The sequence below is a fragment of the Aplidium turbinatum genome, chromosome 18, assembly GCF_918807975.1.
Source record: "Aplidium turbinatum chromosome 18, kaAplTurb1.1, whole genome shotgun sequence".
NCBI classification, from domain to species: domain Eukaryota; kingdom Metazoa; phylum Chordata; class Ascidiacea; order Aplousobranchia; family Polyclinidae; genus Aplidium; species Aplidium turbinatum.
The window spans coordinates 252,378-273,365 of NC_137489.1; the positions used below are offsets into that span (position 1 = coordinate 252,378).

The 20,988-nt window shown below is 40.9% G+C and overlaps 1 protein-coding gene across 1 annotated transcript in view; it reads left to right on the top strand.

Annotated features, from left to right (window-relative positions):
- The window catches only part of LOC145787424 (transcriptional repressor NF-X1-like), a 42,061-nt gene extending 28,777 nt beyond the window's left edge, over window positions 1-13,284 (top strand). Inside the window, exons 10-25 of the mRNA XM_082599166.1 lie at window positions 500-661; window positions 773-950; window positions 2,718-2,929; window positions 3,312-3,405; window positions 3,488-3,674; window positions 5,654-5,766; window positions 5,884-6,010; window positions 9,710-9,938; window positions 10,046-10,226; window positions 10,385-10,514; window positions 10,668-10,816; window positions 10,911-11,045; window positions 11,309-11,432; window positions 12,309-12,493; window positions 12,726-12,807; window positions 12,976-13,284. Coding sequence (XP_082455292.1) covers window positions 500-661; window positions 773-950; window positions 2,718-2,929; window positions 3,312-3,405; window positions 3,488-3,674; window positions 5,654-5,766; window positions 5,884-6,010; window positions 9,710-9,938; window positions 10,046-10,226; window positions 10,385-10,514; window positions 10,668-10,816; window positions 10,911-11,045; window positions 11,309-11,432; window positions 12,309-12,493; window positions 12,726-12,807; window positions 12,976-13,137 — 2,450 coding nt within the window. The 3' untranslated portion in view covers window positions 13,138-13,284. The remainder of the gene's footprint in view (window positions 1-499; window positions 662-772; window positions 951-2,717; window positions 2,930-3,311; window positions 3,406-3,487; window positions 3,675-5,653; window positions 5,767-5,883; window positions 6,011-9,709; window positions 9,939-10,045; window positions 10,227-10,384; window positions 10,515-10,667; window positions 10,817-10,910; window positions 11,046-11,308; window positions 11,433-12,308; window positions 12,494-12,725; window positions 12,808-12,975) is intronic.
- Window positions 13,285-20,988: the final 7,704 nt, after the last annotated feature.

The following is a 20,988-nucleotide window of genomic DNA, read 5'->3' on the forward strand; positions in this document are numbered from 1 at the left end:
GTCAAACTGATAGGTCTAGAACGCTTGGCATGGAATGACCCAGTATAAAATTTCAAAGTCCCAGGTTGACCTCTAAATATCAATGGATCTGTCTCAAATTTAACAGACATTGTTTTTAGGTCAAATGGCACAAATGTAGGGGGTGAGAGCATAAATTATCAAACTTTTTTTTTTTAAGGTACACCCTAAATTACATAACAATGTGCATTGTGACTGTGGTGCAATACAGTTAACTTGAACACTTTTAGTAGAGCCCTGCACTAGAGACAATAGACTAATAGACAAAGAAAGCAAACAGTAAATGCCAATTCCTCAGAATGAAGTTCGTCATAAATTACGTAGGCGATTGAGTTGAAAATATGTCATTTAAACAAATACCGCACGGGCCACTGGTTGGACGGCCCTGTAGAAGAGCATCATTTCTTGTAGCTTCATTTGTGAAGGTGTACAATTTAGGCAACAGCGTCGCGGTGATGAAAATTCATTTGTGACATCACAGGTGTCTTACTGGAGCAACTATCTACTGGTGCTTATGAATGCATGGTCTGCTGTGACCGTGTGCGGCCTCAGCATGCCGTGTGGAACTGCACCAAGTGCTACAACCTTTTTCACATGGGCTGCATCAAGAAGTGGGCAAGGTCACCAGCTGCCAAGATTGAAAGTTAGTTGTATGATCATAGCCGTAGTATCTTGGAAATGCCGAATTTATTTTTTAATTTTACAGATTGCTTTGATGCTTTCAAAGTGACTAAAACCGAGTTTGTATCAACAGATTCCGGTTGGCGCTGCCCTGGTTGCCAAAACACCACCAAGTCCGTCCCAACATCTTATTACTGCTTCTGTAGAAAAGTTCGAGACCCCCAGTACACCCGCGGCGAAACAGCGCACTCTTGCGGCGATGTATGCGGGAAGCAACGTAGCGACACTGGGTGCACTCATCCGTGCAATATGTACGTAGTGTTATGTTAGAGTGTGTGAGAAAGTTATTTGTTTGATTGCACCATCCATTGTGTCGAAATGTGCTTGCACCATTCATTGTGTCGAAGTGTGCTTGCACCATTCATTGTGTCGAAGTGTGCTTGCACCATCCATTGTGGCAATGTGTGCTTGCACCATCCATTGTGAAAATGTGTGCTTGCACCATCCATTGTAGGAATGTGTGCTTGCACCATCCATTGTAGGAATGTGTGGTTGCACCATTCATTGTGGGAAAGTGTGCTTGCACCATCCATTGTGAAAATGTGTGCTTGCACCATCCGTTGTAGGAATGTGTGCTTGCACCATCCATTGTAAAAATGTGTACTTACAGCATCCATTGTAGGAATGTGTGCTTGCACGTTCCATTGTAGGAATGTGTGCTTGCACGTTCCATTGTGGGAATGTGTGCTTGCACCATTCATTGTAGGAATGTGTGTTTGAACCATTCATTGTGGGGAAGTGTGCTTGCACCATCCATTGTGAAAATGTGTGCTTGCACCATTCATTGTAGGAATGTGTGCTTGCACCATTCATTGTGAAAATGTGTGCTTGAACCATTCATTGTGATAATGTGTACTTGCACCATCCATTGTAGGAATGTGTGCTTGCACCATCCATTGTGAAAATGTGTGCTTGCACCATCCATTGTAGGAATGTGTACTTGCACCATCCATTGTGGCAATGTGTGCTTGCACCATCCATTGTGACAATGTGTGCTTGCACCATCCATTGTGGCAATGTGTGCTTGCACCAATGCACCATTCATTGTGAAATGTGTGCTTGCACCATTCATTGTGGGAATGTGTGCTTGCACCATCCATTGTGGCAATGTGTGCTTGCACCATCCATTGTGACAATGTGTGCTTGCACCATCCATTGTGGGAATGTGTGCTTGCACCATTCATTGTGGGGAATGTGTGCTTGCACCATTCATGGTAGGAATGTGTGCTTGCACCATCCATTGTAGGAATGTGTGCTTGCACCATCCATTGTAGGAATGTGTGCTTGCACCATCCATTGTAGGAATGTGTGCTTGCACCATCCATTGTGGGGAAGTGTGCTTGCACCATCCATTATGAAAATGTGTGCTTGCACCATTCATTGTAGGAATGTGTGCTTGCACCATTCATTGTGGGGAAGTGTGCTTGCACCATTCATTGTAGGAATGTGTGCTTGCACCATCCATTGTAGGAATGTGTGCTTGCACCATTCATTGTAGGAATGTGTGTTTGCGCCATTCATTGTTGGGAAGTGTGCTTGCACCTTCCATTGTAGGAATGTGTGCTTGCAGCATTCATTGTAGGAATGTGTGCTTGCACCATTCATTGTGAAAATTTGTGCTTGCACCATCCATTGTAGGAATGTGTGCTTGCACCATCCATTGTAGGGAATGTGTGCTTGCACCATCCATTGTAGGAATGTGTGCTTGCACCATCCATTGTAGGAATGTGTGCTTGAACCATCCATTGTAGGAATGTGTGCTTGAACCATCCATTGTGGGAAAGTGTGCTTGCACCATTCATTGTGGGAATGTGTGCTTGCACCATCCATTGTGGGAAAGTGTGCTTGCACCATTCATTGTGAGAATGAGTGTTTGCACCATCTATGAGTAGGGATTGTGCTGTCTCGTATATTTGATCGCCTGGGAGTTGCATTAATTCGGTTGTTTTAGCTTACTAGTTCAAGAGGACTGGTTGTTGCAGTCACACCCCATGTTATTGCTTGTACTGTATATTCAGATTATGTCACCCCGGCCCTTGCCCTCAGTGCCCTGCAATGATCAGCAAACAGTGCAAATGCGGTAAACAGACGTCCCGCATTAGATGCAGCCAACAGAAGGTTTTTGTCTGCAACAAACCTTGCGAGAAGCTACTCAATTGTCGACGTCATAGTTGCAAACAGAAATGTCATGCTGGAAAATGTGATGATTGCGATGTCTCGTTGAAACAAGGTAGTATGTCTTCATATATAGACGATTGAACTTACCTGCCATTTATGTAATGGCCGCATGGCGTTAGTCTGCGACCTTCAAAGGAAACTTACAAGTTTGGTATTCCTATGAATACGAGTTATGTTTCTACTTGTATTGCTTGTGTGATCAGGACGCTGGTTGGTCCGTGTACCATCCTAAAGCACATGACGTCATAATTATGATTTGCACAACCATCACAAGGTGGAAGTGAATGGCGTCATATGATTTGCACAACCATCATAAGGTGGAAGTGGATGACGTCATATGATTTGCACAACCATCATAAGGTGGAAGTGGATGACGTGGCCTTCACTTGATCACCATCGGATATTGAACCTGTTTTACCATTGTGTTGTCACAGAATGCCATTGTGGGAAAGACTCTCGTCACATAGTCTGTGGTTCTGATACGACTCTTGGTGGAGAGAAGTACTCATGCGGAAACATTTGCAAAAAGTTTGTGGAAACACCTAAGCCTCGTTTTGAATGGTTTTGTTTCTGGTGGCATGTATTACAATGAACTGTGTGTTTTTGCTAGGAGGTTGTTATGTGGAAACCACAGCTGCGAGGAGGAATGCCATCTCGGAAGATGTAAAAGTTGCCCTCTGCTTCCATCGGTGGTGCAAGTGTGCCCATGCACGCAGACCAAGTTGACAGAGATGATGAAATACGGAGGAGCGGTCTGCAGGGTGTCATGTACCGACCCCGTCCCAACATGCGGAAAGGTCACTTCAATTTTCTTTATGACGTATTTACCCATTTCTGTCAGTGGGGTGAACTTATTTCTCCTCCTAAGCTTAATTTAACAACTTTTTATTGAAATACTGAAATGCTTTATTGGACACTCACACTCCAAAACGCTGGAATTTGATCATGAAATATGAAAACCTCATGTAGTTAAAAGCATGGTGTGAAAGGGTTTTGCACAAACTGTCGCTTTCTAAATAGAAACAAGTTTTTGAGAGTCACTTTTTCGTTATTTTCAAAATTTTGGTGTTTTCAAAACGCCATTTTAGATACTCTTCAGGTAAACAAAGTTTTCAAATTTTGCTACAACGTTTATTTGTATTTGTTACTCAATAGTTCAAAAAGTGGGAAAAGCTTTTCTCAGAAAAATCTGAATTAAGTTCTAATTTTGAATTATTCTGTTCGTGTGACAGTTGTGACAGGAGCATGACATACATAGGTATGTCCACAAGACGCTTGGCTGCAAGAGCAACGGAACACCTGAATTTCAGAGACATCAACAAACACAGTGCAATCAAAGACCACATTTATGACTGCAATATTTGTTGTAACATCAAATTTACGTTGGATTCATTCAAAAATAATTCGAAACTGTCGATCAGAGTTTGAAACTAAAATTCACGAGGCACTCCAAACAAAGCAGCACAACCCTAAGCTCAACAAGCAATTATTCGCTGGAGGGGCATCTTGTTAAATTTGTACTAAATTACGTTTGTTTTATGTTGTTAAGTGATTTTCTTTGGTTTCCTTAATTAACGTTGTACCGCTCGCTATCTTGTCTCGTGACCACACTCCCGCATAGTTTATAACAGAATGTTCACACTTTTTTGTGTTCTACAGTTGTGTTTGTATGTAGCTCAGTGCAGATTGTAATTCATCATCATCATTATGTTCCTTCCTCGTATTGAGGGTTGGATACAATGCGCCATTGTTCTCTACCATGAGCTGTGCGTACTGCACATTCATAAGCTAATTTTGTCAATTTAGTGATGTTTAATGTCCAAATCATTCTTGGTCTGCCTTTGTTTCTTTTACCGTTTATCTTCCCTTCTATTAACGATCTTTGTAACGAGTTTTGCCTTATTGTGTGTCTCAAATACTTCAATTTTCTTCTTTTGACTATTTGTAAGAGAATTTTGCTTGAATTAAATTTGGATAATACTTCATCGTTAGTGATCTTTTGTTTCCATGAAATTTTTAATATCTGCCTGTATGACCACTGACCAGAGCTCGATCGATCTGTTTTTCCATTTTTGTGACACTGTCCAAGTTTCAGAGTTGTATAAAAGGGTTGATCAGACATAGCATTTTAAGATCCTGTGACGAATTGACAATTTTAAACTTTCATTGATTAAAACATTTTTCATTTTTCCAAATATAGTTCTTACAATTTCTATGCAGATTGCAGATTGTAATTAATTTCAGTCATTTATTTTTTACATTCTACGAATATCTGTTGTTTTGTTTGGATGCATTAAGTTATTTTCCTGAGGAGGAGAGAAAATTTTGCTGAAAGCGTTCGAATTTATGTAGTTATCCTTTTATTTTATGTATTTTGTTTTTGAATTTTTTGAATTCTATACTCTCAAGTTTCAAGTATGGTATTCAAGAATTATCTGTCTATGGTATTCAAGAATTATCTTTCTACCAAAACTAAATTTGAATTCAAAGATGAGTTTTTTCAAAACAGCCAATTATTGCTGAAAAGTGCTGACGTCATGATGTTTGACTTTTAGAAACTAAATATAACGAATCATATTCATTAGAAACGTGAAGGTTTTTAATATCTTTCAAACGTTAGCCCTAAGATGATTTTATCCTCTCCTCAACTTTATACTGCACATATCCAAGTAGAATTGTGTCAACCGATTACTTTTGTTGAAACACCAACAAATTTGCAAGGAATGTCTTTTTAGTCTGCTTCCCATAAAATGACCTGTTGGAATTTTGTTTGCAGGTATGTGGCAAGCCACTCAAGTGCGGGGGAGATGAGATTCACCTCTGCAAGATGGAATGTCATCTCGGTGACTGCCCGCCCTGCCCCAATCAGGAGAGCACAGTAGTTTGTAGGTACGTTTGAATAGGGGCGTTGAAATAATACGTCCGATCCATTAACCTCCTCGTCAGTGCAAACATCATTGGAAATTGGTTGATCTTGACGTTGACAGCCCAACATTTCTTTCACAGATGCGGCAAGTCTGAAAAAGAGGTTCCCTGCGAACAATATGAGGCCCAAGTGGGATACATGTGCGACAGACGATGCAACAAAAAGAGGAAGTGCGGTCGCCACAAGTGTGGGAAAGTTTGCTGTTTGGTGAGTCTCTGATGAGTGGATGGTTAGAATGACCAGTTGCAAGGTCTGCTGTGTTGCTTTCTTCTGTTTGTGAAAATGCATGGTAGTCAATATTGTGTTGCTACTTACTTAAAGGGGCAGTAAACCCCAAACCATACTTTTCGATTTTTTTGTTTGTAAGTGCTCTAGACATGTATAATAAGTGGTTGTCGTTGAATTTTTCCCTTAATTTCATTGCGTTTCCTTTGTAGGGCCGTTTTAGTTAGCCCTTAGTTTCAGAGCGACGCGTGCTCACTGAACCGTGCGATAATCGTACGTGACGTCATAACGGTACAAGCTGCTCGTATGTTCACGCAAGATGCATTTGAAATGCAGAGTAAGAGATCGCTTATGGTGTCGTTTCCAGCAAATGCAATGAACTATTTATGTCGATCTTAAGCAGCTTAGTAGTTGATAAAATGAACACCGAAAGCAACTAGCTTCAGGCAAGCACCATATTAGTTTATAAAGAACTAGGAACATTTTCTCAAGAACTCTGATAGGTATACTTTAGTGTACAAGTACAAAAATCACTCTCTCTATGCACACGGCAAAGCTTTTCTTGAAGCAGACTTTGAATTGTGACTTCTTTTTATTTCAAATCAGGATAATTTAAATCCAACATATTTTCTATCTTCACTTGAAAATTTCGACCTAATAGCCGAAACAACGCATGGCGGCAGAGGCACACGGATTGAATGACAAAGGTAACCCCAGATCCACCGAACAAACTGTCTGTAGACAATGTGCCTATAGCGTATTTAAAAGCAACTTTTGGTTACATGAATATAATACAACATGATTGCCCACTTTTAGGTATTGCTACATCATTTAAGACGGGTTTTGGTTAGAAAACCGTAAAAAATAAGATGCAATTGCATCAGAAACATCTGGATGCAAACGTCTAAGCATAAATGCATGGGAAGAGGTGTGCTCTCCCATTTTTCTCGGTGTTCTGCCAATGTTTCCCTTTCACACAATGCAATCTTCAAGAGGCTCTTGACATGATCTTTAAAAAAGATAATGCATTTTAAATCAATAAAAATGTATGGTAGTCACAATGATTGCTGCACACATTTCACTTTACCGCACATGCTTATCCAGTCAACAAAATCAGTCCTTTTTACATTGATTCAACGTTTTGCAAACGTTGAATCAATGTAAAAATAACGAATTTTGCGTCAAATAAATGAATAATAAAAATGACTAAATTTGCGTCAAATCCGTCATTTTTACATTGTTTCAACGTCTGCAAAACGTTGAATCAATGTAAAAATGACTGATTTTGCTGACTGGGTAATCACATACTACAACTACACAGTACACATATTATAAAGTAGCAGTTTTGGAATATTGCTAATTTCATAAAATTATGGTGTATAGATAACTTATGGTAAGTGGGGTTTTCTTTGATCGTTTTTAGAGAATAGCCTCATTCCCTATGCTTTGCTTTCGGATAGCTAATCCGAAACCTAGCGGTAGACCTGCTGCTATTCTTGTTGGAATGAATAGCAGTTACAAGTTGTCTATGCATAGTATAAAAGAAATGCAGACCAAAGTGATGTTTGCTCACAAGCCAATAAAAACTTATCTGTAGATGTGTTTATTACATCTATTATAACAAATTCGTAACAAAAAACCAATAATAGGCCTTCCCATCCCGCCCCGTTAGCTCAGTGGTTACGCGCTCGGCTCAAGATCACGCGGCGCAAGTTCGACTCTCGGGGTGTGCGCTTGAGCAACGCACTTTCAGGACTGCTCCCCATTCAATGGCACCTAGTGAATGGAATAATTCCCCGGCAACAACACTTCAACAATCGGAAAACTTCAACTTTGCCAGTCTCGGTAACCGGCCCTGTGTCAAGAGCCTCCACAAGTATGCGAAACTACCAGGAATAACCAATCAAGGCTTTGCCAGTGCGAGGATAAAGATTCAAAACCAACCAACCAACCAAGACACAAGCAGTTTTACAAATGAAACTCATTTTGGCAGCATGATTCTCAAAAGCAGCAAGCAATGTATGATGTATGAGGGGACGACATCGTCGCCACCCGTTATTTCATATGTTAGTTTATTATAGAGTTAAAATTTTCTACCTTTCGCCACACTCCTTGGCTTCATGGCATCCTTTTGACAAACAAACACGAAAATCCGATATGTCGTATTGTGTTGCGGCATAACAAATAACGATTTTTGTTTGGCATGACCCATTAGAATACCAGGACAACTATGAACACAAAAAACACATTACAAAACAGCACAATACAACTCAACATTACAAGACAGTAGGCTAATAAAGAAAACTCACATTTATGCACTGTTACGTTACCGTTGCATATAGTGCTAGCCAGTAAATGAAATAAACACCAGTTTGTCAAGGACTTGTTTTTGTTGAAATACTTGGTGAGTTATAGATGGGTCATTTTAAAATTACATGTAGCTAGGATAGGAATCGCTATGCCAGCAGGCAGCAACAAAAATGTAATAGGCTTAGCTGGAAGATATTCTAAATTATATGAAAAACAATTTCTCAAGGATGGTACAGTACTCCCCAGAGTCCCCATTTCCCAACTTATGTACGGTACTTTATAACAAACATGTAGCAACATAATTGTTAAGCCAAAATTACTTCAAGAACTTGACGTTTCCTGACAGCCGGTCGTATGGATGGATTGGAATTTTGTTGCGGAGTTGTCTCCCCACTGGACCTTGACTCCAAAGGTTGCAGAGCTGTTGAAATGGATTTTTTTGAAAAAAATTGAAGGGCATGCATTGCGGTTTAATTTAAGCTGTGTAGCAAGTCCCATGTTAAATTAAAGAAGATTTTGAAAATCTGTTTCCTTGAAATGGAGTCGGCATTATTATGCTGGTCTCTGTTGCTCCTGGCCATACTCTTGTGGTGTTTACAAACTGGTCCCATTTCAATTTTCTTGTATGAAGAACCACCAGATGAACACTGAACAGTCATATACAACACATCGACTTGTCATGATGAGTACAAAACTGTAACAGGTTTAGCTTAATCTATTCAAGTAAGGTATGGCACTGGGAAAGCATGTACCGTATATTGAGGTAGGCATATTAGTTTAGCCTGTCTGATAGGCCTACAAACATGTCTGATAGTACACAAACATGACTAAAGATGAAAAATAAATAAATTTAAGCCCCTACAACCCTTGACTGTCTAAACCTCTTGTTACTAAATCCCATCAAAACCATTCTGTAGCACTGAAGCAAAATAATCGCATTTGCTTGTTTCCTGCAAACAGTGCAAGGCCTAGTGTAAATGTGGTCTCTAAAATGGTGTAATCTAGTATCAAAGCTACAATAAACTAAATCTGAGCTAAAATTTTTACTTGTGATAATCTTATCTACTGTTGCAACGCTTCAAACCTTATCTGCAGCTGCATTCCACACCTTAAACCAGCAAAATGTTTTTGCCGAACTCTGGTTATGACGTCACGTAAGCAAATGTTTTATTTCGACAACAGTTGATGCAGTGTGTGTTCGCATTGCAAAACCAAAACTTTGTTTTAAGATTGTGTGAGAACAAATGGGTATTTTTTCATAAAAACAAGTGCAACGTGTTTTTGAATATCCCCTTTATGTATTTCAACTCTCAATTTGCATTTGAAAATGGGCTTGTCTGCCCCTTTAACTTAACTTGACTTCCGGCGCAGGACTCGGAGCATGTTTGCTCGCAGATATGCGGCAAACGACTCACATGCGGGAAGCACAGATGCGATGATTTATGCCACCGTGGCACCTGTCACGTGTGTTATGACGTCAGCTTCGATGAGCTGCGCTGCTTTTGTGGGGAGCAAGTTATTTTCCCCCCAATTCCTTGCGGGAGTAAACCACCAGAGTGTCCCAACGAGTGTACGCGCATGCATGCTTGTTCGCATCCGGGTATGTATGTTTGTGGCGTGATACTGGTTCACTGAAAACATTTATAATGTCATTGGTGAGTTATTTCCCAACACAGGGGTTTGCAGTTATAAGTGAATGCTTTTTAGTGAGGCACACTTGCCACACTGATGAGAAGTGCCCCCCCTGCACTGAGTTGGTTAAGAAACCGTGCAATTGCGGGAGAGTGGTTCGAGGGAACATTATGTGTCATGTTGACAACGTTTCGTGCGGGAAAGAATGCGGCAAAGTTCTCCCTTGCGGACACAAATGCCCCAAACCATGCCACAGGTCAGTGTTGCCAATATAATAATTTTGATATTTTATTTCATACGTTCTAACAGCCTGGACTTGTTTTATACTTTTTATCGTTTTATGTTTCTTAGTATTTCTTTGCATGATATCGTATGCTAACATTTTGTGACAACAAGTGATGATGGTGTTCACAGGGAGCCTTGCAGTGATCCTGATGACATGTGCAGACAACCATGCAGCATCATGAGAGTGGAATGTATTCATCCGTGTGCGACTCCATGTCATCCCGGTCTACAATGTCCGAGCACACCGTGCAAAGCAATGGTCAGTTCATCTTGCCACATGGCCAGTTCATCTTCATCTAGCATATGAATTATGACCACACTTTGCCATATTATCGATTATTATTGAAAGCGGCATTATCGCTTGTTCTGACCAAATTCGGGCGGTTGCAACCGATTTGCATTCTCTCTTCAGGTGACGCTCAAGTGTCCATGTGGCCGTCGCGAAGATCGTGTTGAGTGCTCGGCTGGAGGAGCTTTGGTTTTGAGCATCAACTCGGCAATGTCCTCCAAGGATGAAGTCCACATCGGGAGCTTGATCCAACCAGGCACCTCCCACTTGAGGTTAGGTCACATCAAGATTCGGATCTTCTGCATTCCTGACATTGTTTGATCCCCGATGCTTTCAGTTCATTGCTCAACCTTCTTCCTTCCTTAGGACGCTCCATTGTGACGAGGAATGCCGCGTCTACGCAAGAAACAAACGTCTGGCTGAAGCTCTTAACATCAAAACGGATGATTTCGGTTCCCAATCGAAACAACGATATTCTGACTTTCTCATCACTGTCGCCAAGTATGATCTCACTGTCGCCAAGTATGATGTCACTGTCGCCAAGTATGATCTCACTGTCGCCAAGTATAATCTCACTGTCGCCAAGTATGATCTCACTGTCGCCAAGTATGATCTCACTGTCGCCAAGTATGATCTCACTGTCGCCAAGTATGATGTCACTGTCGCCAAGTATGATGTCACTGTCGCCAAGTATGATCTCACTGTGATCAGCTTGAAGTGCGATGGATGATTTCTTGTTTAATAATCGCGGCTTTACATCTTAGGAACGATGGGGGTTTCATTCGGGCTGTGGAGAAAGATTTAAAGAACCTGGTGGAGTCTGTGCAATGGATGGGCCATCCCAAGCAAACCCACTCTTTCCCACCGATGAAGAAGGAAAAAAGACAGGTGAGGTTTCTAACGTGCCACGTTTTGTTCCAACTTTATTTTCTCACCAGACTCAGCGGTATTTTCTGCAGTAAATGTTTGGTAAATGCTTTAGCTGTACATGATGCTGTAGCTGTGCATGATGCTTTAGCTGTACATGATGCTTTAGCTGTGCATGATGCTTTAGCTGTACATGATGCTTTAGCTGTGCATGATGCTTTAGCTGTACATGATGCTTTAGCTGTACATGATGCTTTAGCTGTGCATGATGCTTTAGCTGTGCATGATGCTTTAGCTGTACATGATGCTTTAGCTGTACATGATGTGTCACAAAACCAAAGATGAAGATTTTTCTGAAGCAACCATCAGCTAGAAAGAGCAACCAACTATTTCAGATCAGCATAAAACTGCCATTTGTTAGGTTTTTTTTGTCGCTAAATCACTGTTGTATTATGTGTGGTTAATAGGTTATATTGTCCATGTCCAATTGTCCAATACTGAGTTTCTCATGTAGTTTATTTCCAGTTTGCCTAATTGATCACTTTCCTGCAGAGGTGACAACTTAGCAGAGTTCTACTTCTGTAACACGGTCTGTTTCTCATCACCATCCCTGTAGCGACCCAAGAAGAATATAACTGTCCCCTCATTCGTGCACGCGACGCACCTGTCTCCGCAGGGCGAGGGAGGTGTTTACGTCTGACGGAGAAGTCGGTTGTGTTTAGCTCGTCTTCTATTTGTGGCTGATTAACGGCAGACATAGATAGTCCGGGAACATCGTAAATCTGGGGTGGTAAAAGGATACACCCTCGCCCCCAGAGGCTCACGCGACGAACAACGGCAGAGAAGTCTTGTGTGCCTCCACCAAGTGTTGAGGATCATGATTTGGCGTTTCCTCAGGTCGTCCACGAGATGGCGGAAACGTTCAAGTGCAGGTCGGAAAGTTTTGATCAAGAACCGAAACGAAACGTGGTCGTCACCGCCAACAAGTCGACCAGCAAGCTGCCTGACCCGTTGCTAAGTGATCTGGTGGTCGAACACGTTGCCATGGAGAGGGTTGCGTCACCGAAGCCTGCCAAGAAAGGGTGAGTAGTGACGTTTTACGTAAAGGAGCCGTCACTTGTGACGTCACATTCTGGCGGCAAACAACATTTGATTCGATTGAGTCACAACTCACAATGAAGCCGCGACACTTCGTCGTGGATGCCACCTAGACTCATCCACTAGCTTTGAATGTTTCCTCAGTAGATCACATGGTCTTCACAAGTTGTATGATCACGTCATGTTGACGTCACCAATGACGTGTTTGCTTGTCAGGTTGTTGAAATCCATGAGGTTGGTTTCGTATAGCTCCAGCCAGGAAGCCGAAAAGAGGAAGCCAGTCTTTCGACAAGCTCCGGTAAGCATCGCTGGTAATTCTAGCTGAGTGTGCCGGCCATTGTGAGACCACAGGTTGTGGTTGTGACGTCATTTGAACTTCAGTCGAACAGAAATAAACAACCAGCTTTATTTGGCCACTTTGTAAAACTGTGTGAAAAATATATTTCATAACTAATTTTTTTTTTAGTCACCTTCATACCAAAACAGCGCCCTTGGAGTGAAGATGGAAGCATTGCGGCTCGGTGCTGCTGTTGGCCACCCCAAAAATCCTGAGCCCCCCCACAATGCTTCCCCCCCACCCTCTGCACATAAAGAACAAAACATTGACTATTTCGATATGACGGAATAATTAGTAGTTTCATAATTTCTGTGGTCACTGATGGTCATTGCTGACGTCACTGATGGTCATTGCTGACGAAACTGGTGATAATGGCGCCGTGTTGTTTTGTGTAAATTTGCATTAAACATTTCCTTAATAAATCTCGGAATTCTTTTGCTACTTTTGAGCTTTCTCGGACTCCCGTTCCTGACAACCACGAATTGTGACGTCATCCCACAATAGCAACAGATACATGTGTGAAGCTCGCGGCATGACGTCATCAGATATGTAACCTACAAATTGTAAAATTTCATATTTTCGTATTTCATCATAAAATCCACGTTTTGTTAAACCCGACAAAAACTAACGTTGTCCATACAATTAAATGTGAACAACTCACAGTGGCTTGTGGACAAACGCTCGTTGAAAACAATTTATTGCAACTAAATTTAAACATCAGTCCACTCTCTCGACATCATTTGTAATTTAGTCAAGAAACGTGTTGCGGACCATTCACACTTCTATCCTCTTCATCTCATTCACTTTCATAACACATCGCGCTTCATACACATTACACACCCTTTGCACAACCTTCCTTTCAATCTGCGCGAAAGTACCGCTACTTAATCTAAAGTAGCGCATGCTACTGCTACTTAAACATCTGGACCAGATAAAGTGGCTGTCTGGGAGGCCACCGTAGCCTACTGGCAATCCGAAGTCCATTTTCAGATGTTTAGTACGCTGCTGATGGATTTGGAAAACAATGCACGTGCGTTGAACCAAGCAATGCGATGTTTAAAGGCACAAAATTTCTCAGACGTGGAAACTTGATCGAGGTCATTGCAGTAAACAGCCCCAAGATTGATTTCCATGTACTCTGCCTTTAGATCAGTTCTCGTTTGGATTTCAAGCAGTTCCACTTTAATATCAGTTGATGCTTTGTCAACGTTCGTGTGATATTGTGAGGTAAATATTTCAAAGACGTTAATTTTAAGAATTTAATTTTTGTTAAATTTAAGATGTTAAAAGTTAAATTGTGAGGTAAATACAAAGATGGTTGCACAGACCTCACCAACAGGCGACATGGGTTACTGTAGGTAGGCCTAGCATCCGAACGTTTCAATACACCACTCATGGCCTACAAATCCTGTTATGATTGTTATCAGTTGCTGTGTCTGCCGATACTATAGAAGCGAAAACAAAGAACAGCTGTGTGGTTGTGAAAACGAATAAATAATCTTCTTAAATTATCGTTGAAGTTGTAAATAAGATGTTTCTTCAATAAAATTTTCCTTCAAACATAAAAATTTTGTAATTTTTTCTTGTAATAATTCCATACAAAATATGCGAAGGTACAATTGTACCTAGCCTATGCCGTCTGTCTGAACAACTTGCCCCCTCTATCCCGGGAACGAGCAGAGATTCTTTTCTGAAATTCGGCCTACGCAATCTAACTAAAAAATGTATGAAATTTCAGGTCAATATGGCTTCCTTTAAAAAAGTTATCACAATTTAAAAACGCAAAAGTTATAATTGTACCTTTGGCGAAGGTTAAGAATTCGTTATTGGTGCTTTGCCTGAGTCAGGGGTAAGGGCTTGTTATTTGTGTTTTAGTTGAGTAAGGGTAAGTCTTGAAAGGTTGATCGTTATGAACAATCAAATGCAGTTACATATACGGTAGGCCTTCACATTTTCTTCAGGATACTGAAGTTCTGACGAAACAAGCGGCTGCGATGCTACTATAGTAAGATTTCAATCAATTTCGATTGATCGAAATCTATCTGGTATGTTGTCAAAAACGATCAAATATTTAACAAAAGCAAACATTGGTTCCTATATAGCAACGGATCCATGACCTGCTTGGTCACGTGTTCCCATGAAACAGAAAAAAAACATGTAGCCTAATTTTTCTCGCTCAATAATCACATTTCATTGACCCAACCAAGTGGTTCCAGCCTTTCTTATGACAGACCAATAACCTTTCACTTCAAATGCAGCAGGTTGTTGGAACACACCTTAATCGTTTCATACCAAAGACTTTAAAAAATAGTAGGCTAGGCCGAGGTATTCACAGAAATCAACATAATAAAAGCCTACAGTAGTTCCCACTTATTAAGTCCAATTTCGTCCAGTAAGCGAGGTATGGGACGGAAGACGTTTTTCCATATTCCATCCTGAAATTTTTTTCCATTCCATCATAGAAATCTTCTATGCCATCTATTTTATTGCATCTATTCCATCTAAAAAAATTCTTCCATCTACAAGTTTTGTAGCTAAATTTCAGCTAAAAAATTCACAGCAATATTTTTCTGAGGCCTGAGGATTAGCCTACGTACCGTTTGGTGTTAGAAGTTTGCTTACAACTACAAGAAGAATCCAGAGCAAAAAATATACGACTCTAACTTCTCGGTTGATAACTGGCCGACTCCGGACACGCCAAAATCCCGCCGACTTCACGTGTCCGACTGCACAGCCCTAGAAGAATCTATGGTCTTGTTTCGGCGCAACTTCAACACTTGTTGTGCAGAGAGCACAACGAGGTGGAATGCATTGGAGTGGCTGTTATTCGTATTCTGTCAATGTATGTGAAACATCAGGGCTATAGGTTGTTCCCGACAATGGTTCACCTAATCAAACGTCATATAAAACCGTTCAGGTCTACTGAATCTTACGTCATGGAAATTCCTAAAAATGAGCCAAAATTGCACCATCGTTCGTAAGACTTGTGTCAAACCTGTTTAAACATGAAATATTGCATCATCACCTTTGAACACCTGTTTGAATTGCGTGACAATGTCTTTCACTATTACGTCACAGTAGGCTACTGCGTACGTGAGTTTGAGATATTGATATCTATTCTGGTCATTCGTGAAATGGTTGCTTGAGAGTTAGTCGCACATTTAACTGTTTGCTTAGTGCTTGCTAGCTGGACAGAAATTCCGTCTTTATCTAAGTAGTTTGTTCTGTAGTGACAGGTTTTAGTGGTGTACGGTGTTGCATCCCATTTTCGATAGCCGCAGGCTAATTTTACAGGAATACACTTCTCGAATAGACGTTTCAGAGGAGTGTTTCTTTTCGGTCATTACATACAGACGAACGGATTCGGGAATCTTATGTTACAATTTTCCCACAAAGAGATTATGGTTTACCGCTGTGACCATAGGTATCACGTAGAGAATTGTGTGTTTTTTCGATGCTTGCCCGTGAATTGTCAACAAGTTTTTGCGGGTTGAGGTAGCAATAGGAGTGGCTGCTTGTTTTGTTTTCGCGGTGATTGTTGTCCAGTGTGTGTCGTGCTAGCTCACTCGCTCTTCTATCGCTTAAGTTTTCGTCGGCAGCAGTGGCCGAGTGATGAGCGCGTTGGGCTCGCAGTCGAGAGCCTGCATGTTCGACTCCAGCCACCCGCACTTGCTGTTGTTTCTCTGGGCAAGAAACTTTACGATAATTGCAAAAACCCAGTGATCGATTTCGAGTAATGGGTAGTACCAAATTTAAGTCATAAGTAGAGCAGACAACCGGAAACAGACATTGCAGTCGGCTGCAGCGTGGGTCAGGTGTATGTCGGAGGCGTAGCCTACACCGATGCATAGCGCTCAAGTCCGCTTTCCTGCAATGCAGGATAAAGATAAACAAACAAACAAGTTTTATTTAGAGTTGGGGGAAAACTTTGACCGAGAAAACCTACGCGCTTTCTTTCGGTGACTCCACGGTGTAGCTTCCATATCTATGAATGTTTAAAAAATAAATTTTGCTGGAATAAAAAATTGCTAAGCATGCAAAGTAGCCCAAACTTGAAATCTGATTTAAAACCCTGTATGCAGTTTCCATGACCAATTGGATATTTGTATGTTTGCAGCATATACGGTAATTGATGGAAATTATAATGAAAACTATAAAACAGCCATTCAAGGTTTCAGATTGTTTCAACTGACGTCATTTGGTTCAGCATTGGCTTCAGCTGAGTCAGCTCCAACAAATGTTGCTATTAAAATGTAGTTGAAGTTGTATGAAAGAAAATAACGGAGTCTGATCGATGGATAATTTTAACCATAATAATAACAAAAAATGATTCCCCTCCCCGGGATAAGTTAAGTCCGCCATGGGACTAATATCAGCTGTTTAGAAGCATATCAAACCATTGGTGCGGAAACATACAATTTCAAGAATTTCTCCCAAAATTTCGGGGGGGGCCGGCCCCCTGGCCCTCCCCCATAAATCCGCGCCTGACTGCATAGCAGCACAGTAGGTATTACGTCACATGCAGGCAGCATTACTGTAGTTGCATTTGTACATCGCTGAGTTGTTGTTTATGAATTTATTCGACTTTAACTATACTGAAAAGTTTGGATGTTCATCAGGAATATTATTGTTTCTAGCAGTAGTTGCATCGTTTATATAATGAATGCGAAATAAAAGCAGAAACATAGCCTACAAGTTGTTTCATTGCTTCACTGACGTTTCACCCATCATGACAACGCTTATCCTCAGAGAAAATAATCTACAAAATAAAATTCAATAAGTTATATGCTGGCGCTGCAGAAAGGGAGAAGGCAAGAAAAAAAAAGTAAAACATACATTATTTGAAATAGTTACTGTAACGAATAGAATTAACTAACACATTACACCATTTTAAGTAGATGACACCATTTTAAAGGCTTTAATAAACTAAATAGGCTAAGCACTGCGTCTGAAAAATATAGCATAACATAAAATAATAATACACCTTCAATGTAGGCTAACAGCAACAGAAAACTATACTAGCACCACCCCACTTCAACACAAGCAACGTTATGGTTTTATTTATTGTCGCTCTACAACAGCTAAGGTCTTTTAGCGACAGGGCTCATTTTTAATTTTATATCAGGTTTACGATGTTATCACATTATTACCCGACTCATTCTCGCTGCGTTATGCAAGAAAGAACACAATCGGTACCGTTTTTAAAGTCTTCGGTTTGACCCGACCTGGAATCGATCTCAGATCTACCAGCACCAGAGCCGAAGGCGAAACCACTCGGCCACTGAGCTGGTCAACACAAGCAACGTGTGAATGGTAACTCAACAAAGGTGTAAAGAAAGACGCGACCTTACACGTCAGCGGCGCCGCTGCAATCAACACAAAGCCTTAAGCAACAGAACAGAACTTCACGACATTCACCCCCGGTTAAATGAAAAACTCGACACTACATAAATTACATCACCGCATTATAACAAGTACAAGGATTCAAGCCAAACACAGTAAAAAAATACATAAGTTGCAAAAACCAAGTCACGTATGAATTCCATAGCGCACAACAGGACGACGTGTTCGTGTGGAGCGACGTAACGATGAGTTTTGTTCAGGAATGGTAGGACCAGTTTCTGACAATTCGATATTTTGTAAAATTGGAGCAGGATCCAAGCGAGGTTGAGATGATTCCAACATTCCAAAATCAATTTCTAATGGCTCCGTTAGCGTTTCGTCGTCATGAGTGGTGGTAATCTGTTTAGGATTAGGTGCTAAGTCACGCAATGATACAGTAGTTTCACGTCCATCATTGAGGCGTACGTGAGCGTATTGGTGGTTAGCTTCAATAAGCTCGACATCCTCTACAAATAAGTCGCTCTTGTTACGTACAGGACGTTTTACATACACCGGTCCTGGTTTTAGCCAGGCAGGCATAGATACCACATATTGAAGACTTACGAGAATGATAAAACATGCGCTCGTGCGGAGTGCAGTTTGTAGCAGTACACAAAAGTGAACGTAACGAATGTAATACATCGGGTAACACGTTTTCCCACAAAGTCTCGGGTAGTTTTTGACTCGTAGTCCCAAAAGAATAACGTTCCGCACTATGCCGTTATATCGTTCAGGGTTGTATCTAGTAGACCGACTGGTCGGAATACCCTTTCCATGCAGCCACTCTTTCAGTTCGCTCGACATAAAATTGGCACCCTGGTCGGTGTGGACATACGACGGAAATCCAAACACGGAAAATAAATCATATAATTTTTCAATAACAGTAGATGCCTTCATGTCGGCACACGGATATACAAAGGGAAATCTAAAAAATTCGTCCACGATCACCAACAAGTATCTGTTCTTGGTGGCAGATGCTACAGGACCTTTAAAATCCATACTGATTCTTTCGAAAGGTTGGGTTGCTTTGATGAGGTGTTGTTGCTCTTTGGGCTTATAAAAAGCTGCTTTAATTTCGGCGCAGTCTTTGCATTGCGACAGTTCTCACGGCTTCCAAAGAATAAGGAAGGTTTTTCGTTTTTATATAATGCCACAATCGTGTAATACCAGGACGGCAAAGTGATTTATGTAGCAGTTTTAGGGCGGCTTCTGATGTTGTTGTCACAGATGCAGATGTTGCTCTAGAGAAGGTGTCAGGTGTAGTGTTTTTATTTCCTGGTCTGTAAACGGTAGAGAAGTTATAAGGTGAAAGTTCCAAACGCCAACGTTGTATTTTATCATTTTGCACCTTCTTCTTCGTCGTATGAGCTGTTCTTTCGGACTATATGTTTGGGCATGATGTCATCAGCCACTCGACAGTCTCGTCATCCAGGGCCTTCAGTCCAAGCGTTCCATGTGGTGGTTGATGGATTGGGCAGTCATGGACGACATGATCTACTGTCTGGTCTGTGGCGCCACACTCGCATCCCGGTGAGGGAGCCAGGCCCCATCTGCACATGTCTGAACGAAAGCGACCGACGCCGGTTCGTAGACGGTCGGACCTTTTTTGATTTTGATTTAATTACTTTAATGATTTTGCACCTTGAAAGGATGTTTTAAATCTGTAGGGACCCGAATGAATTTCTATTGTTTTTAGCTCTCTACAAAATGTAATTCTCACATAACATTTACGTTTCTTAAAAACTCACTGAACCCAACAGTGAGAATAAATAGCTGCGTTTCTTAAGAAAACTCACTTGCGGTGCACCGAGATAATATTAATGGATCATTTTTACTCAAATAACCTTTCACCGGCAGCTTTCCTCAAGTGATTCTGTTTAATGGCAAGTCATCGCTTTCGATCTTCTCTGCTTTAACAAAACGTTGTATCCGCAGTTCACCCCGTGACGGAATCTCACTAGCAGGAGTTCAACCTAGTTCGTAAACATTGTTGAAATTTGCCAATTTTAAATTACGTACATTAACTGTTTGCTTTTTCCCTTTTTCTGAAAGTGGTTTATATATATACCTCTGCACAAAACAATTTTAACTCAGACAGAGAGACAGAGAGACTCATAATATTACTGAAAAGACAGAGAGACTCATAATATTACTGAAAATTAAGAGAGACTCATAATATTACTGAAAATTAACTCAGACTCATAAGATAACTTTTCAAATTCAAAATCTAAATTCAACTCGAACTCACGAATAAAAGAACTTGAGACTCATTGTGTTATCTCTACGCCATCGAAGCTTTGTTACGCCAGCAGCGGTTCTGCTGTTATCAGGGGTTATAAACCTTATAATCAACAATAAAAACTTTAAACCCCTGCAATAAAACGAGAACCCCTGCAAATCTAACATAAAGGATACGCTTCTTTGGTCCGTAATCAAGTTAAAGTGTCTTCCCAGCAGTAAATGCTTCCACTTTCTCAATGCTTCTACAATTGCGTAGGCTTCCTTTTCAATTGCTGAATGCATTTGCTCCGAAGTTGATAAGGTTTGCGCGTGAAATGCCAAAGGACGGCCGTTTTGATTTAATGTTGCGGCAATGGCAAAGTCTGAAGCATCTGTTTCTACAGTAAAAGGAATAGATTCGTCGATTGGTTGTAAAGAAGCATTGGTTAACTTATAGTTTTCAGTTTGTTCAAGGCAGCCAAAGCCTCACAACTTAAAGGCAATTTTTCTGTTTGCACGAGTGGCCTAACTGTTGCAGAG